The sequence below is a fragment of the Pyrus communis genome, chromosome 16 (genome assembly GCF_963583255.1).
Source record: "Pyrus communis chromosome 16, drPyrComm1.1, whole genome shotgun sequence".
NCBI lineage: Eukaryota > Viridiplantae > Streptophyta > Magnoliopsida > Rosales > Rosaceae > Pyrus > Pyrus communis.
Window position 1 is genome coordinate 14,120,719 of NC_084818.1, and position 17,175 is coordinate 14,137,893.

General features: G+C 37.6%; 1 protein-coding gene and 1 pseudogene across 1 annotated transcript; both read left to right on the forward strand.

The window, feature by feature from the left end:
• Positions 1 to 372: 372 nt before the first annotated feature.
• Positions 373 to 11,752, forward strand: LOC137721001 (probable mannitol dehydrogenase; annotated as a pseudogene).
• A 1,330-nt stretch (positions 11,753 to 13,082) lies between these two features.
• On the forward strand, positions 13,083 to 15,664 carry LOC137721089 (probable mannitol dehydrogenase). Its single transcript, XM_068460205.1, has 5 exons — positions 13,083 to 13,298; positions 13,499 to 13,612; positions 14,326 to 14,839; positions 15,080 to 15,233; positions 15,352 to 15,664. The coding sequence occupies exons 1-5, from the start codon at positions 13,195 to 13,197 to the stop codon at positions 15,555 to 15,557; spliced, it is 1,092 nt and encodes a 363-aa protein (XP_068316306.1). The 5' UTR covers positions 13,083 to 13,194; the 3' UTR covers positions 15,558 to 15,664.
• Positions 15,665 to 17,175: the final 1,511 nt, after the last annotated feature.

Here is a 17,175-nt window from a genome sequence, read left to right on the forward strand (position 1 = left end):
CCAACCTGAATGTACGTCACTGATGACAGAATTTCATATATCTTAACTCTTGCATTCGTTGAATGTTAACCGACCAACCATATAATATGCATGCATACGTAGACCCCCAACAAAGACTCCACAACCAACAAGTCGACCCAACCAACCATATAGTATATATGTACACGTAGACCCCCAACAAGGTCACCAAAAATCACAAAGACGACCCAACGAACATAGTATAGATGTAATTATGTATACGTAGACCCCCAACAAACACCACAACCCACAAAGTGAAGGCAATTGAACAGAACAAACTCCTTGTGATTTCAAATTTTTTTGATCACTCGATCACTTTTCAAATTAGCTCATACACTAATACACAAATATACAATGTCTAAAGAAATACCAGTTGCAGAAGAGCAAGCAGGGAAAGCCTATGGATGGGCCGCTAGAGATTCCTCAGGAATTCTCTCTCCGTTCCACTTCACTAGGAGGTATTTGATTTACTTTTTCATGTCAACTTTACACTGATGATCAAATTTGTTCATCTAATAATATCGTAGTTTTTAACTTCATCGACTCTGGAGTTCATTTTTGACAATATGCACTGGCATAATATTTGGTGGAAAATTTGGTGACTCTAGCATTAAGTAGTACATCATTACAAGTTCACCGGTAACACATTTGTGTGTGTGTGTGTTTTTACTTGCAGAACTACTGGTAGTAATGATATCAGCATGAAGATACTCTATTGCGGTATTTGCCACTCAGATCTTCTCTTCGCTAAGAATGAAATTGGAATGACTATCTATCCCATTGTCCCAGGGTACGTAGGTCCGTTACTTATTTTATTTTCTTAATCAATTTATTACTCATTACTTTTTACTTAACTAGTAAATGTATGCATTTACTTTGTTTAGGCATGAGATTGTAGGCGAAGTGACGAAGGTTGGGTGCAATGTCACAAAATTCAAAGTAGGAAACATAGCTGGAGTTGGGTGCATGGTGGGTTCATGTCGCTCATGCGATAACTGCACACAGGACTTTGAAAATTACTGCTCTAAAATTGTATGGACCTACAATGAACACTATGAAGACGGCTCGAGAACCTTTGGTGGATACTCCGACAAACTAGTAGTCGATGAACAATTTGCCGTCCGAATCCCAGATAACTTGTCGTTGCAAGGTACTGCTCCCATGCTCTGTGCCGGGATCACAGTGTACAGCCCAATGAAATACTTTGGACTCATGGAACCTGGTAAACACTTGGGGGTTGTAGGGCTTGGTGGCCTTGGTCATATGGCCGTGAAGTTTGCAAAAGCTGTAGGAGCAAAGATGACTGTAATAAGTACTTCTCCGAATAAGAAGAAGGAAGCCATGGAACACCTTGGTGTGGATGAATTTCTGATTAGTCATGACCAGGAGCAATTGCAGGTGTACATTTGACCTTTTTCATCTAACCAGAATTCACCTTTTTTTTTTGTTTGATAGTAAAACCAACTAAGGCGGTACTTAAAACTCCGAACTTTCATTAACCGTGTTTAATTAAAGTCCAACAACATAACATCTTTAACTGCACGACAAGATTCTTTTTTTCCTTTGTACATGTGTCGTACCAATTTGTGTTTATTACTTACAAGTAATTACATGAAATTAGGCTGACATGGGTTCAATGGACGGTATCATCGATACAGTTTCAGCCCCTCACTCTCTCTCGTCATTGATTGAGTTGTTGAAGACCAATGGAAAACTAATTTTGGTGGGTCTTATCGTACAACCTCCTGAACTTCCAGTTTTCCCCTTAATATTGGGTAAGTTCATTTTATTTTGTAAGACTTTGGATGCGGTCCTTAACTAATATTCTTGTTGGTTTTCAGTTTTGTATCAAAGTTCTGACATTAATGTAATAATGTATTTTTATGTAGGTTACTATATTTTTAAATTAAACTTTGAAAATTTTAGTTGTGGGAATAAAAATATTGGGATTAAGTACCCTTTTATTGTCATTCCAAATTGGTATCAATCTTTTTAAACATTCCAAACAAGTACCCAATCTATTGAAAAAGTTACACCCGTTATGCCCTAGTTAAAAATCTGTTAAATTAACTAGGTTACTTTGTCTTCAAAATAATAGAAGGTTATGAAAGCATAGACTTCATCACCTAACGGTCACCACCACCCCATCATGCCATCACCTCCGAACCCAACGCAAAACCACAAACTCTACCCTACAACTCAAGTCCCCAACATCGAGAAGAAGGTCATGAAGGTTGCTAAAATGGTATGAACTATCATGGTGCAACTACCATCATCTTCACCACCCACAAGAAGAACTGGAAACCTTACGAGCTGAGAATTAACAAATGAGGAAATCACATGAGCAGAAACAAGCTTCTTGAAACCTTATCTGAATTATTGACCTTGTTCTTTGTTAAGAGATTACCCTTATAATATAATTTTAGATTATTGGGTTCCATATTATATAATCCATGTTTGAAATTTTAGATATTAATGCAACTAATATTAATGTTGACCATCGTATACCCAAGTTGGTGGGTTTTGAATATTCTTTGTTTGAAAAATTAATTGGTGCTTAGCGGATGTAACATTTTTAATAGGTTGGATACATATTTGGAATGTTTAAAAAGGTTGAGACCAATTTGAAATGACACAAAAAAGTTGGGAAGTTTTAAGTACTTAATCCAAAATATTAATATATAAATTATATTTTCCATACATACAATATATATAAGTATATAAAAACATGGGTACTTTCTTCAAAACCACATAAAAGAATATTAATAGATATGAAGCTCAATAACAGTAGTAAATTTCTTTGATTAAATTTGACATGGAAACATTCTCAAGTCAACGAAAAATAATGTACCAATCTAAATTTAAAAAATGGATTAGAAAAAAACAATTGAATGGATTTTATGTAAAAGAATATGGATACAATTTATATTTAAAATGGTACATTACATATTATTAACCAAAGTTAGTTAAAAGAAAGGTAGTTAGAGTTGAGGTTGTTAAGAAGGATAAGATGGTAATTGAGTAAGGAGGTTAGAGGGTAATATTGTATTTGTGATTGTGACTTGTTAGTACATATAGCCACTTAGTCTTCCATAGAATGTAAGAAAGCTTTTGTGAGACTTCTTCACTTTACTAAGAAATCTGAGAACCATTTCTACTCTTCTACTTCACTCATATTCTTTGTAGTTTTAGAGTCATATTTCTGTTAACATTGTATCATCGCCGGTCTTGGTTTGTCGCCATTTCCGATCCTGAAGAAATCTTCCGCTGTTATTCGTTGTGGGCTCTGGGCGATCAGAGGTCAGACGACTGGGTTTCTGGCGTTTGGAATCGCACAGGCTTCAGATTTTGGCGATTTTGCGTTGTGTATCAGGTGACATTGTTTCTGTTCGTAATGCAATAGTATGTGGATGTTATGAAATCGTGATCAGTGTGTTTTGTATGAGATCTGGGTTTGGTTTTGTTTTCGTTCTTGATCTGTTGCTTTCAGGAAGTATCATTCTTTCTATGTATTCTTTCTGTGTTTCTTGGAGTATCATTCTCTAAGAATTGACGTCTGTGTTGAAGAAAGCTTCTTGCTTTTCTGGATCTTGGAGTATCATTCTCCTATGCCATTGTGAATCTTGGAGTGTTAGTCTCCTCAGAAATCAAGATTTGAGTATTTCTTGGTGTGCATTTGTTTGTTGTGTGATATTCTTACTGCATTGGTGTCTAGATATGGCGTCTTCATCGTTTAAAGTCGAGAATTTACTGGGAATGTTAACTATCAAGTTACGGGATGATAATTTTGTCAAATGGGCGTTTCAATTTCAGGCAGTTCTTAAAGGCTATAAACTTTTTGGCTATTTTGATGGTTCAATAGGGTGTCCATCGAAGTATGTGGTTAATACAGAATCAGGGATAACAGCTGAGGTTACATCGGGTTATGTTGAATGGGAGTCGATGAATATGGCGTTATTAAGCTTGTTACTGGCAACTCTTACAGATGAGGCTATGAAGTATGTTTTGGGGTGTAGAACTGCATTTGAGGCTTGGAATAATCTGGTGGATAGGTATGCATCAGTTTCTAAGTCTAGGGTGAATCATCTTACAACTGAGTTGCATACTATTCAAAAGGGTACAGATACTGTTGATAAATATCTGTTGCGATTGAAGAATATTAGGGATCAATTGACTGCAGCTGGTGAGTTAATTTCTGATAATGACATTATAATTGCTGGCTTGGCAGGTTTGCCTAAGGAGTATTCTGTTATAAGAACTGTGATATTGGCTAGGGAGTCTTCTATTACTTTAAAAGAATTCAGGGCACAGTTGTTGGGTGCTGAGAAGGAAATTGAGGGTGAGATAAACTTGTTGTCTCAAAATATGTCAGCTTTGTATGTTCATAGTATGCATTCTTCTGGTGTAGGATCTTCCTCTGGGTCTGGTTCCACATCTCATTCTGCAGAGCATAGCCATATTCCTTCCACTACTGGGGGCACTATAACTCAGTCTCTTTATCCTGGAACTGCCCCACCAGTCCCTTCTGCATCACAACCATACTTGCAGCCATTTCCTCAGCATTTTTCCCAACCATTTCCTCCTGATCCTTCAGCGTTTTATCCACCATCTTATGGTTTTGGTTTTATGAGTCCTAATACTGGTCCACGGCCTCAGTTTGGACATAAGTCGTTCCATGGGTCAAGCTACAGAGGTCATAACAATTTCAAGTCAACTGGTGGGTCTAAAGGCAAATCTTTTAACTCTGGTAGTTCTTCTGGGTTTCCAGCTACTACTGCAAGACAGAATGGGTCTAATGTGTGGTCCGGAAACACTGATACTCAATCTAATGTGGTGGTTGAATGTCAGATATGTAATAAACGGGGCCATACTGCAGTGAACTGTTTTCGAAGGAATTCAACTATGCCATCCCCAGGTTTCATTGTTGAGTGTCAGATATGTGGCAAGAGGGGGCATTCTGCTCTTGAATGTTATCACAGAAGTAACTATGCTTATCAAGCCCAACCACCACCTCCTTCTTTCAATGCTATGGTTGCACAACATTCAACAGAATTTAGTCCTAATGATGCTTGGATAGTTGACTCTGGAGCTTCTCATCACATCACTGCAGATGTTGATTCTCTCAGTCAAGTTACACCATTTCAAGGTTCCGAAACCATAACTGTTGGCAATGGCACAGGGTTATCTATTGCTAATACTGGTTCCACAATTCTGAAAACTAAATCTAGTGATCTTGTTCTTAATAATGTGTTGCATGTTCCACTTATTTCCAGAAGTTTATTATCTGTACAACAACTTTGTGCTGATAACCATAGCTGGTTCATCTGTGATGACTGTGAGTTCTTTGTGCAGGACAAGAAGACAAGGGAAATTCTGTACCAAGGAAAGAGTAGACCAGGACAATTATTTCAAATTCCTGTGGTCAAGAGTTCAAAGGGAGTGCACTCTGCAGTTCAGCAGTCATCTGGTTTTCTTGGACAAATGGTCAAATCCAGTCTCTGGCATCAAAGAATGGGTCATCCTACAAATGAAGTAATAGCTGTGATGTTGAAACAGTCTGGTATTTCAGTTGATGTAGATGCTAAGAATAGTATATGTACTCAGTGTGTCAAGGGTAAAATGTCAAGACTTCCCTTTTCTTCTAGGATTGATAAATGTACCTCTCCTTTTGAGAAGGTTCATACAGACATTTGGGGACCATCTCCTGTAAAGTCCTCAGAAGGATATAGATACTATGTAACTTTTCTTGATGAATACACACGGTACACTTGGATTTTCCTACTGTGCAATAAATCAGATTTCTTTTCTGTGTTTGTCAACATTTACAATTTCATTCATACACAGTTTGGATTATCTATCAAATGTATACAGTCAGATGGGGGTGGAGAGTATGTCAGTCATTCATTTAAAACCTTTCTTGGTACAAAAGGGATAGAACACCTGCTCTCATGTCCATATACCCCCCAACAGAATGGTTTGGTTAAACGGAAGCATAGGCACATTGTAGAGACTGCAATCACTTTACTGATCACAGCTCAGTTACCAATTGAGTTCTGGTATTTTGCATGTGCCCATTCTGTTTTCCTTATCAATAGAATGCCATGCAAGTCTAATTCTATGGAGTCTCCTTATTATAGACTTTATACTAAACATCCTGATCTTAAGTCCTTGAAAGTGTTTGGTTATGCTGTATATCCTTGGTTAAGGCCATATAATGCTCACAAGTTGCAGTCAAGGTCTGAAATGTGTGTTTTTTTAGGCTATTCAATGGGATACAAAGGGGTGGTTTGTTATAACCCAATAAATCGAAAGTCTATCATCTCCAGACATGTGATATTTGATGAGACTATGTTTCCTTACCTGAATCTTTCAAAGTCAGAACCTGAAGTACAGTCTGCTAATACCAATTTTCGATCTGTGCCTGTGGTTATTCCTGCACCTATGCCTATGAGCCATTCAGTTGAGCACACTATATCTTCTAATGTTTCTCCTCATGAATCTGGTTCTTTGCATCAAGACTCAGAAGTACAGGAATTTGAAATCCCTTCTGCATCAACACTTAGGGCTAGTTTGGTATTGCTGTGCTTTGAAAAAAAGTTGCTTCTGCTGTGCTGTGAGAATAAGCAGCTGTGAAATAAAGCAGTAGAGTGTTTGGTAAACTTTTTTGTAAAAGTGTTTTTGAAAAAAAAAGCAGTATTATAGTGTTTGGTAAACTTTTATGTAAAACAGATGTGAAAAAAAGCCGATTTTTCAAAGCTAGGTTTTGCAGCTTCTTGTTTTTGGCTTTTTTTCACCCAAAACTGTGAAAAAAAGCTGAAGCTGAATGTTTACCAAACACAAAAACAGCTCCCAGCTTTTTTTGATACCAGCTTTTTTCATAATCACCTCAGTACCAAACCAGACCTTACTCTTTCCCCTTCATCTAGTACAGTTCCCTTGCTTCCTGTCTTAGATCCTACACAACTACAGGTAATTCTTCCTTTATCCCCTTCTAATGATTTGGCTAGTAATGGTGATGTATCCACTGTCCCTACTGGAATTCAAACAAGACTCAAAACAGGGGCTATATAAAGAAAGGATTATTCTACTTTTGTTGCACATTTTCCTGAATTGTCTTCTCTGCAACTGGACTCTGCTTTGGTCTTGAATACTTCCATGGATTCCTGTGGTTTTTCTTTCCTTGCTCACATTGGAACAGTTGAAGAACCAACAAACTTTAGAGCTGCATCTACTGTTCCTCAATGGCAACATGCAATGCAGGAGGAATTTGATGCTTTAAAGGCTCAAGGGACTTGGAAACTAGTTCCTCTTCCATCAAATAGGGAAGTTATTGGGAGTAAATGGGTGTATAAAGTCAAAAGGAAGTCAGATGACACCATTTCAAGGTACAAAGCACGATTGGTGGCCCAAGGATTCAGTCAACATGAGGGCTTGGACTACTCTGAGACATTCAGTCCAGTGGTCAGGCATACTACAGTCAGGGTCATTCTTGCTTTGGCAGCACACTTTCACTGGCATTTGAGGCAATTGGATGTCAAGAACGCTTTTCTTCATGGTGACCTTGAGGAGGAAGTATATATGAAGCAGCCACAGGGGTTTGTTGATCCTACATCTCCACATCATGTTTGCAGATTGGTTAAGTCCTTGTATGGTCTCAAACAGGCACCACGGGCCTGGAATTCCAAATTCACAAGCTTTCTCCCTGCACTTGGGTTTCACACTGCTTTATTTGACTCTAGTTTGTTTGTGAAGGTTGATGATGGGGATGTTATTCTCCTTCTTCTCTATGTTGATGACATTATTCTCACAGGCTCATCCTCATCTAAGATTCAATCTGTTGTCACTGAACTTGCTGAAGTGTTTGAATTAAAGGATATGGGCAGATTAACATATTTCTTGGGATTACAAATTCACTATAAGGCTGATGGTTCGTTACTGGTCACACAGTCACATTATGCTAAGGAGTTACTCAAGAAAGCAGGGATGGAGACTTGTAAATCCACATCAACCCCATCTAAGCCTCATTCTCAGTTACTTGTACATGAAGGCACTCCTTTAGCTGATCCTACTCATTATCGTAGTATTGTAGGAGCCCTTCAGTACCTTACCTTCACTTGTCCTGATATTGCTCATTCTGTTAATGTTGTGTGTCAGTATATGGCTAATCCCACAGATATGCACATGCATCTGGTGAAGCGCATCCTGCGATATCTGCAGGGCACTTTGGACTGTGGTTTAACATATACCAGATCCTCTGATTTTACCATTGTTGCATATTCTGACTCTGATTGGGCAGCAGATATTAATACACGAAGGTCTATTACTGGTTTTGTTGTGTTTCTTGGATCGAATCCTGTCTCATGGCAGTCCAAGAAACAAGCTACTGTTTCTCGAAGTTCAACCGAAGCTGAATACAAAGCTTTAGCTCACTGTGCTTCTGATGTATATTGGATACGGTCACTACTCAGAGATGTGCATCAGTTTCTTCCACTCCCACCTAAACTTCATTGTGATAATCTTTCTGCTTTGGCTCTGTGCTCAAATCCAGTATTCCATTCTCGGATCAAACATTTGGATACCGATTTCCATTTTGTTCGGGAAAAAGTCCAGAAAGGTGACATTTCTGTACATTACATACCAACTGATGAGCAGGTTGCAGATGTTTTTACTAAGGGTCTTCACAGTCCAATCTTTGTCAAACACTGCCTTCATCTTACTCTGGGTGCTGTCAAGACAAGGGTGCTCCGTAGTTCTCAATCTCTGTTGGCATCCGCGAGTAGTGCAGATTCATCACAGGGTCAGGACATCTTCCAACCATAGCTCGGGCCTTTCCCCAGCTATGTTTGAGGGGGGAGTATTAACCAAAGTTAGTTAAAAGAAAGGTAGTCAGAGTTGAGGTTGTTAAGAAGGATAAGATGGTAATTGAGTAAGGAGGTTAGAGGGTAATATTGTATTTGTGATTGTGACTTGTTAGTACATATAGCCACTTAGTCTTCCATAGAATGTAAGAAAGCTTTTGTGAGACTTCTTCACTTTACTAAGAAATCTGAGAACCATTTCTACTCTTCTACTTCACTCATATTCTTTGTAGTTTTAGAGTCATATTTCTGTTAACACATATAACAAATTGGTATATTAAAGATTAAAAATTTTAGGAATGGATACATTTAAGATTAAAAAATTGAAAAGGTTTTGATAAAAGCAGCCACCCTTGAAAGAGTGCGTAATAGCTCACTGATCGAGCACTCTTGCGCCCCCTCACAGCCCAGGCACAACGACGCAATTATCAGGGGCGCGCTCTACCACTGAGCTAATAGCCCGCCGTGCGGGCTTCCCGCTGGGGGCCCGCTATGCCAAAAGCGAGAGAAACCCCATCCCTCTCTTTCCTTTTTTACGCCCCCACGTCGCCACACGGGAGGGACATGGGGACGTAAAAAAGGGGATCCTATCAACTTGTTTCAACAGTGGCAAAGATTGCCCACTTCACTTCGCTTCACTTCCACCTCACTTCGTTTACTTCGTAACCTCATGTTTACACAAAATGTTGTTGTTAAGGAATTCCCACTATCATCCAAGGCACATTAGCATGGCGTACTTCTCCTGTTCGAACCGGGGTTTGAAACCAAACTTCTACTCAGGAGGATAGATGGGGCGATTCAGGTGAGATCCAATGTAGATCCAACTTTCTATTCACTCGTGGGATCCAGGCGGTCCGGGAGTCCCACTGACTGACTATATAGGAGAGAGTACAAAGGATCGAACAACCGATAATAGAACAACCTATTCTTGGACAAACTCCTACGGGAGGCAGCAGTGGGGAATTTTCCGCAATGGGCGAAAGCCTGACGGAGCAATGCTATTTGCTTATAGATCTTGTTTGTGCTCCACGAAGGGATGGACCAAGCCAATATTCCTACTTTCCTTTCTTTCTTGGGATTGGGATCTTTGTAGAAAGGCAGGCTGTCACGATTGAATGATAGAGTAGAGTGGGTCGCTTACTTAAACCTAATGAGTACAAACTTATTCTAATTTTATTTTATTTTATCTTGGAAATGTTTTGAATCAAAAACTAATTAGGAGCTTAATAAAGGTGTGAGTAATAAAACCCTAAATCACTTACTAATTTTTATTTTAAATAATTATGTAACTGATGTGTAAAGTCATTATTTTAAATAAAGGAAAACTAATAAAAATGGTTTGAAAACTTCGAGTTTTAACGATAAGGACAAAATAAAGGGTAAATAGAATATTACCAGGATTGACTTTTTAGTGTAAACATGTGGTTTTTTGTTAAATTGAACAGTACCAGGAGCTTTTCATTAAAGTTCCCTTTAAATAATTATGTAACTATATAATAAGGTCTCATTCAATGAGCATTAATAACTAGGGACCGGATACTAATTTTTCCTTTTACTTTCCCCCCAGACTAGTTTTGCTAACATTTTTTTCTTCTTTTTTTCTATTTTTTAATTTTACTATTATTAGGGAGAGGTGGGAGAGTTTAAAACTATTACAATAACTTAGAGGGGGCAGGGTGGGGGCGAGGGGGAGTTTCAAACCCGGGACGCATGGGTAGAAACCCAACACGCTATCTACTAGGATATTGGATCACATGCAAACATTTTTTTCCTATCATTTTTTTCTTGGCTTATTTTCAGCTACGCCACTGGAACTCAATTTTGATCTCACTTCCCCTGTAACTCAAAAATCACTACTTTACTCTCTAAAACTTAAAATTCGTTCTACTTTACCATGTTTCCGTTTCTTTTGTCAAATAGCCGTTAAAGTTGCTGACGTGATGGGTAAAATGTAATATCATAGGCTTATTTTTTGTTAGGCCCCCCTGAAACTCGATTTGGTCTCACTTTATCTCCTAGAACTCGATTTTGATCCCACTTTACCCCCTGAAACTCAAAAGTCAGCATTTTGTATTCTCCACTATGAATTGTTGAATGTTAACACATATTGGAGATAAATTTGATTATAAATCTCCAATATGCGTTAATATTCAACAGTAAAAAAACATTAAGTTTAAAAGAAGAAATGAAGGATTGAAATTTTTTCTGGTTGCTGTGTTTGAGTTGCTTGCAGAGATCTAGGAAAAAATATATTTGATTAGCTTTGTGCACCCAAATCAGACTCATATAATGAAATTTACTCCAATTCCATGGATAACAAATCAATCTTAGAGAAAGAGGTAGTAAAAGGGAGAAGTTCAAAGCAACTTTCGTATGCACACTCAGGTTGCTTTGAATCTTGCTTGCTTCTTTTTATTTCACATATGCATTTTTCAATCCACATCAGCATATTTGAAGGTTTTTGTATGGAATTAACAAAGTTAAAGCAATGTGGAGCGAATTTTGAGTTTCATGGAATAAAATGACGACTTTTGAATTTTAAGGGGCAAAGTGAGATCAAAATCGAGTTTCAAGAGTGTAGCTAAAAATAAGCCTTTCTTTTTCTTCTAATTAGTCCAAACTCCATATCGATATATATCTAAGAGAAATGTTATCTGATGAATCTCTGATAGGGAGGAAGCTTATTGCTGGTAATACAATTGGGGGGATAAAAGAGACACGAGATGATAGATTTTGCCGCAAAGCATAATATCACAGCGGACGTGGAAGTTATTCCGATGGATTACGTCAACACCGCCCTTGAAAGAGTTTCCAAGGCTGACGTTAAGTACCGCTTTGTCATTGATGTGGCAAACACTTTGAATTCTCCATATTGATAAATCAACAGATCCTCGGAGTTCTTAGCACCTTCGCGGCCCACTGTTTGTAAATAGGCCACCAAGTTATGTACAATTGGAAATAAGGATTTTTTTTATGAACATTGCTAGAATGTTTTGATCTTAAGTTCATACATCACAGATGAATAATGCATATATGTTTTTCAGTGTTTGAGTGAATTTATTGGAATGGTTTCTTATTGGTTTCACGCTAGAAAATTCACATCACAAACATAACTAAACCAGTATCACTCTACTTAAGCTTTGCTTGTGTAATTTATCTATTTTTTTAGTGCTTGCTATCAAGCCTAAGCTTGGCTTGCTTCTAATAAGATTCAAGCTTGATAACACACTCGAGTTATTTCGAGCTATTTTCTAGTATAACTTGTTCACTCTTGAAAGAAAATTCACAACTTGTCAGCACATTTTAATAATAGAATAAACGAGCCGAACATAAACATGGGTTTTTTTTTTTTTTTCATGAATAATGCTTCGACAATCCAAATAGGAGCCGATATCGGTGCAAGCTCGAGTTGTTTTGAGCCATGTATATCCTAAAAACCAGTCAGTACTTTACATTAAAATTATTATTTAAAATAGTCGAACATTTGTACATACCAAAAATCTATCAAAGAACAATTTGTTTATGATCATCATCTGCCTTGTTTATGATCATCATCTGCCATTAGGCAAATCAGTTTGTAATTTGCAGTAAGTTTTAATAAAAACTTATTTTAAAAATCTATCTGCATCTCATTAATTTTAATTCATTATTTTCATGAATATATCACTTATGTTTAACTTAATCTTATGTTTTCTTGTTATTGTTGATCATCCATGGATATATATTCCGTTTCAATCAGCCTCAGCTCTTTCTGATCTATTATATTGAAATGCTACTCTGTTTCTATGCATTTTATTTCCGCACTCTTGATTCCATGGACGGCTTTGCCGTCTGCTATTAGTTCCTAGTTTCGCCCCACATATATATATATATTAAATGTTTCACCATTCATTGTATTCTTTCACCCACCTCAAATTTCTGGTACCTAGTATACAACCAAAAGCAAGGCAAAAAAAAAACATATACTTGTTTTCTTCGCCTCTCCTCCACTTTTTCTCTGTCAGCTTATGGTTTCGGTTGAGTAGTGAGAAATAAAAAAATGTCCTCCAACCTGAATACACGTCACTGCCAACTCTGACAATTTCATATGAGTATCTTAACTCTTGTATTCATCGCAGGTTAACACAACCAACCGTACACTGTATATAATATGTGTGTATATATGTACACACACATGTAGACCCCCGAATAAAGACACCACAACCCACAAACTCAACGCAATTGAACAGAAAACACTCTTGGTGATTTCAAAATTTTTCGATCACTTGATCACCTTTGAAATTAGCTCTCTACACAGATACACTATCTTAAACACACAATGCCTCAAGAAATATTAGTTGCAGAAGAGCAAGCAGTGAAAGCCTATGGATGGGCCGCTAAAGATTCCTCGGGAATTCTCTCTCCATTCCACTTCATTAGGAGGTATTCATGTCGGCCATACACTGATCATCAAAATTTGTTCATCAAATAATATCGTAGTTTTTTCATTGTTGCCGACTTTAGAGTTAGTTTTACAATTTCTACTAGCATAAATATTTGGCTTACTCTAGCATTAATTGGTGTATCAGATACAAGTTTCATCGGTAACATGTTTGTGTATGTGTGTGTATTTTTACTTGTAGAACTACTGGTAGTAATGATATCAGCATGAAGATACTCTATTGTGGCATTTGCCACTCGGACCTTCACTTAGCTAAGGATGAAATGGGACTGACTATCTATCCCATTGTCCCAGGGTACGTACGTCTATCACTTAATTTATTATCTCAATCAATTTATTACTTGTTACTTTTTAGTTAACAGGAAGATATCCATCTTGGACCAAGGTAGGTCAGGTGACCCTCTGCTCAGTAATTCTCCACAGAAGAGCTGGGTGATGCCCTTTGAAAATTGGAAGTTTTAACGAAATACTCCCGATACTTTTCACTTTTAACGAAAAACCACATTTTTACCTTTTCCTGATACTGTTCACTATACCTTTATTTGTCTTTTTTCATTAAAACTAATGTTTTTTTGGACTTGTTAGTTTTCTTTTGAAATTTTGATATTCTCTTTCAAAATTTGAGATGCTCTTGAAAGCTGCCCTCCAACTGCTCGACGAATTGCCTCTATAGACATTGAGCAGGATAGCTACTAGCCTCATGCCTTTTATGTGTTGCTATGGCATCTGTCGATAGGCTTACTTGGCATAAGTTGGTCTCTATTGGCATGCTCGTTCAAAAGCTATTGATATTAGTCGACAAGCTCGTTTGGAAGTTGTTGGCATCTATCGACAAATGTGCAGTAATGGCCTCGGGCCTATCAAGGCTCGATGAAATGCTAATTTGCATGTTATTCCGTCCAATAAAATTTGTGCGCTGCAGGCATTATTCTTACTGATCCCAAAAATAATATTTCCGGGATCTGCTACTGCTAGTTAATATATTCATTTTTATCATACTTTTTGTAGGCATGAAATTGTAGGGGAAGTGACAAAGGTTGGTAGTAATGTCACAAGATTCCAAGTAGGAGACATAGCTGGAGTTGGGTGCATGGTGGGTTCATGTCGCTCATGCGATAACTGCACACAGGACTTGGAAAATTACTGCCCTAAAATTGTATGGACCTACAACAAACACCAAGAAGACGGATCGAGAACCTTTGGTGGATACTCTGACAAACTAGTAGTCGATCAACACTTTGCCGTCCGAATCCCAGATAACTTGCCGTTGCAAGGTACTGCTCCCATGCTCTGTGCCGGGATCACAGTGTACAGCCCGATGAGATACTTTGGACTCATGGAGGCTGGTAAGCACTTGGGGGTTGTAGGGCTTGGTGGCCTTGGTCATATGGCCGTGAAGTTTGCAAAAGCTGTAGGAGCAAAGGTGACTGTAATAAGTACTTCTCCGAATAAGAAGAAGGAAGCAATGGAGCAACTTGGTGTTGATGAATTTCTGATTAGTCACGACCAGGAGCAATTGCAGGTACACATTTGACTTTTTTCGTGTAACCAGAACTCACCTTTTGTTTTGGTCAATTGGAGATTTGATAGCAAAACCAACTAAGCCGGTTGTAAAACTGCAAACTTTCATCAACAGTGTTTAATTCGAGTCCAACAACGTACCATGTTAAACTGCATAGCAAGATATTTGTTTTGTCCTTTATATATGTGTCGTACGAAATTTGTGTTTATTACATACTTACATGTAATTACATGAAATTAGGCTGCCATGGGTACAATGGACGGTATCATCGATACAGTTTCGGCCCCTCACCCTCTCTTGTCCTTGACTGAGATGTTGAAGACCAATGGAAAACTAATTCTGGTGGGTGCTCCAGCACAACCTCCGGAACTTCCAGTTTTCCCCTTAATGTTGGGTAAGTTCATTTTATTTTCCCCCAAGCTAGTTTTGCTAACAATTTTTTCTTCTAATTAATCCAAACTCCATATCGATATATATCTAAGAAAAAAAATTATCTGATGAATCTCTGATAGGGAGGAAGCTTATTGCTGGTAGTGCAATTGGGGGAATGAAAGAAACACAAGAGATGATAGATTTTGCCGCAAAGCATAATATCACAGCGGACGTCGAAGTTATTCCGATGGATTACGTCAACACCGCCCTTGAAAGAGTTGCCAAGGCTGATATTAAATACCGCTTTGTCATTGATGTGGCAAACACTTTGAATTCTCCATATTGAACAATCAACAGATTGGAGTTCTTTGCACACCTTCGCAGCCCACTATTTGGAAATAGGCCACCAAGTTATGTAGACTTGGAAATAAGGATTAATTTTATGAGCATTGCGAGAATATTTTGATCTTAAGTTCATACTACAAAGTTGAAGGATGTATTTTGAAGTGTTTGTGTGAATTTATTGGAATGATTTCTTATTCGTTTTACGCAAGATGATTCATTAGCACGAGCCGAACTAAACCGAATATCACTCTATCTAAGCTTTGCTTGTGTAATTTATTTTTTTATTTTATTTTTTTGTTTCTTTTAGTGCTTGCTAGCAAGCTAAGCTTCGCTTGCTTCTTATAAGATCCAAGCTTGATAACAAACTCGAGTTATCTTCTAGTATAACTTGGTTCACTCCTTTAACGTACATCCTCATCTAACCACCAATTGCTATGTGTGGAGCTTTATCATAGAAGCCTCGTTGACTTAGAGGCGGAAATATATCTCATATATAAGTCGTATTGCACTTTGTCAAATGCTCGATGTGGAACTCTATTCTCCAATAGAAATGATGTCAAGTTAGTGGAGAAGGACTTTATTCTAACTTGAGAATGAGGAAATATTGTCCCCTATAAAATTATTGTCGACGATTCGGTATCCATCGCCATTAGACTTATTTCTGGTAATGCATTAACTAACTATTATAAAGAATGATTTGGTTCAACTTCTTTTTTTGGGTGATATCCTTAATTTTCTATTATGCTTGTCCTATCTTAATAAGGTAAGTTTGAATAGTAGGGGAGAGAACTTAGAAAAGAACCGATTAAACCAAATGCTATATGAACCATTACAACATGCAACATGAACAGCCTCAGGTCAAACAACTTGACCTACGTACTGTGCTAAATTGGAAGCTTTAACTGTAATCACTCTCTCACATTAAACACAAGAGCACCTTCTATAAGCATTAAAGGCAAGTGAAAGATATTTGCAAAAGAAACATTCAAGTAGAGTTTTGCAATCATTCGACCTCGCATGCCTTTGTAATTCTCATGAAGATATCGGATCCCTAACTTGAACTCAATTGCTTAGTACTTCAAGTCCCTCACACAAACATAGCCTGAGAGCTCTTGACTATTAATTAATAGGGCAATTCTCACTTAACTACCCTTAAGTGTCGCCAAAATAGAACTTTGCTACACTTACTTTTTTTAATCTCACGTTCATACCTAAAGTTTGATTTTTCTGCCACTTAATTTGATAATTCTACTAGCCTACCTATTAACTTTTCTGTTAACTGATGACATTGTAGGATATTGGCCCATTAATTCTCACTTGACTACTCTCACGTATCGTGAAATTCGCACTTTTCTACCCTTAGTTTTTTTTTCATCTCACTTTTATACCTAAAATTACTTTTTGCTCCCAGATTCATACTTTCATTAGCTTGGGCGTCAAGGACTTTGTTAAAGCATGTGTTATGTAGCACTTGACTAAACGATGACTATGCAAAAATGTGGCACTGTGGCCCCACATAGACGTGTGAAACAATTAAAAAAACGAAAATGTTTTTTTTTTTTTTACAAAATAAAAAAATAATAAAAATGTCAATTTTTTTTGCGTAAATTGGGATTTTG

Excerpts from the sequence above, each read along its gene's own strand:
- LOC137721089 (XM_068460205.1), top strand. The coding sequence starts at position 13,195 with ATGCCTCAAGAAATATTAGTTGCAGAAGAGCAAGCAGTGAAAGCCTAT. Across the intron at positions 13,299-13,498 it reads CCATTCCACTTCATTAGGAG|AACTACTGGTAGTAATGATA; the intron begins GTATTCATGTCG and ends TTTTACTTGTAG. Across the intron at positions 15,234-15,351 it reads AGTTTTCCCCTTAATGTTGG|GGAGGAAGCTTATTGCTGGT; the intron begins GTAAGTTCATTT and ends AATCTCTGATAG.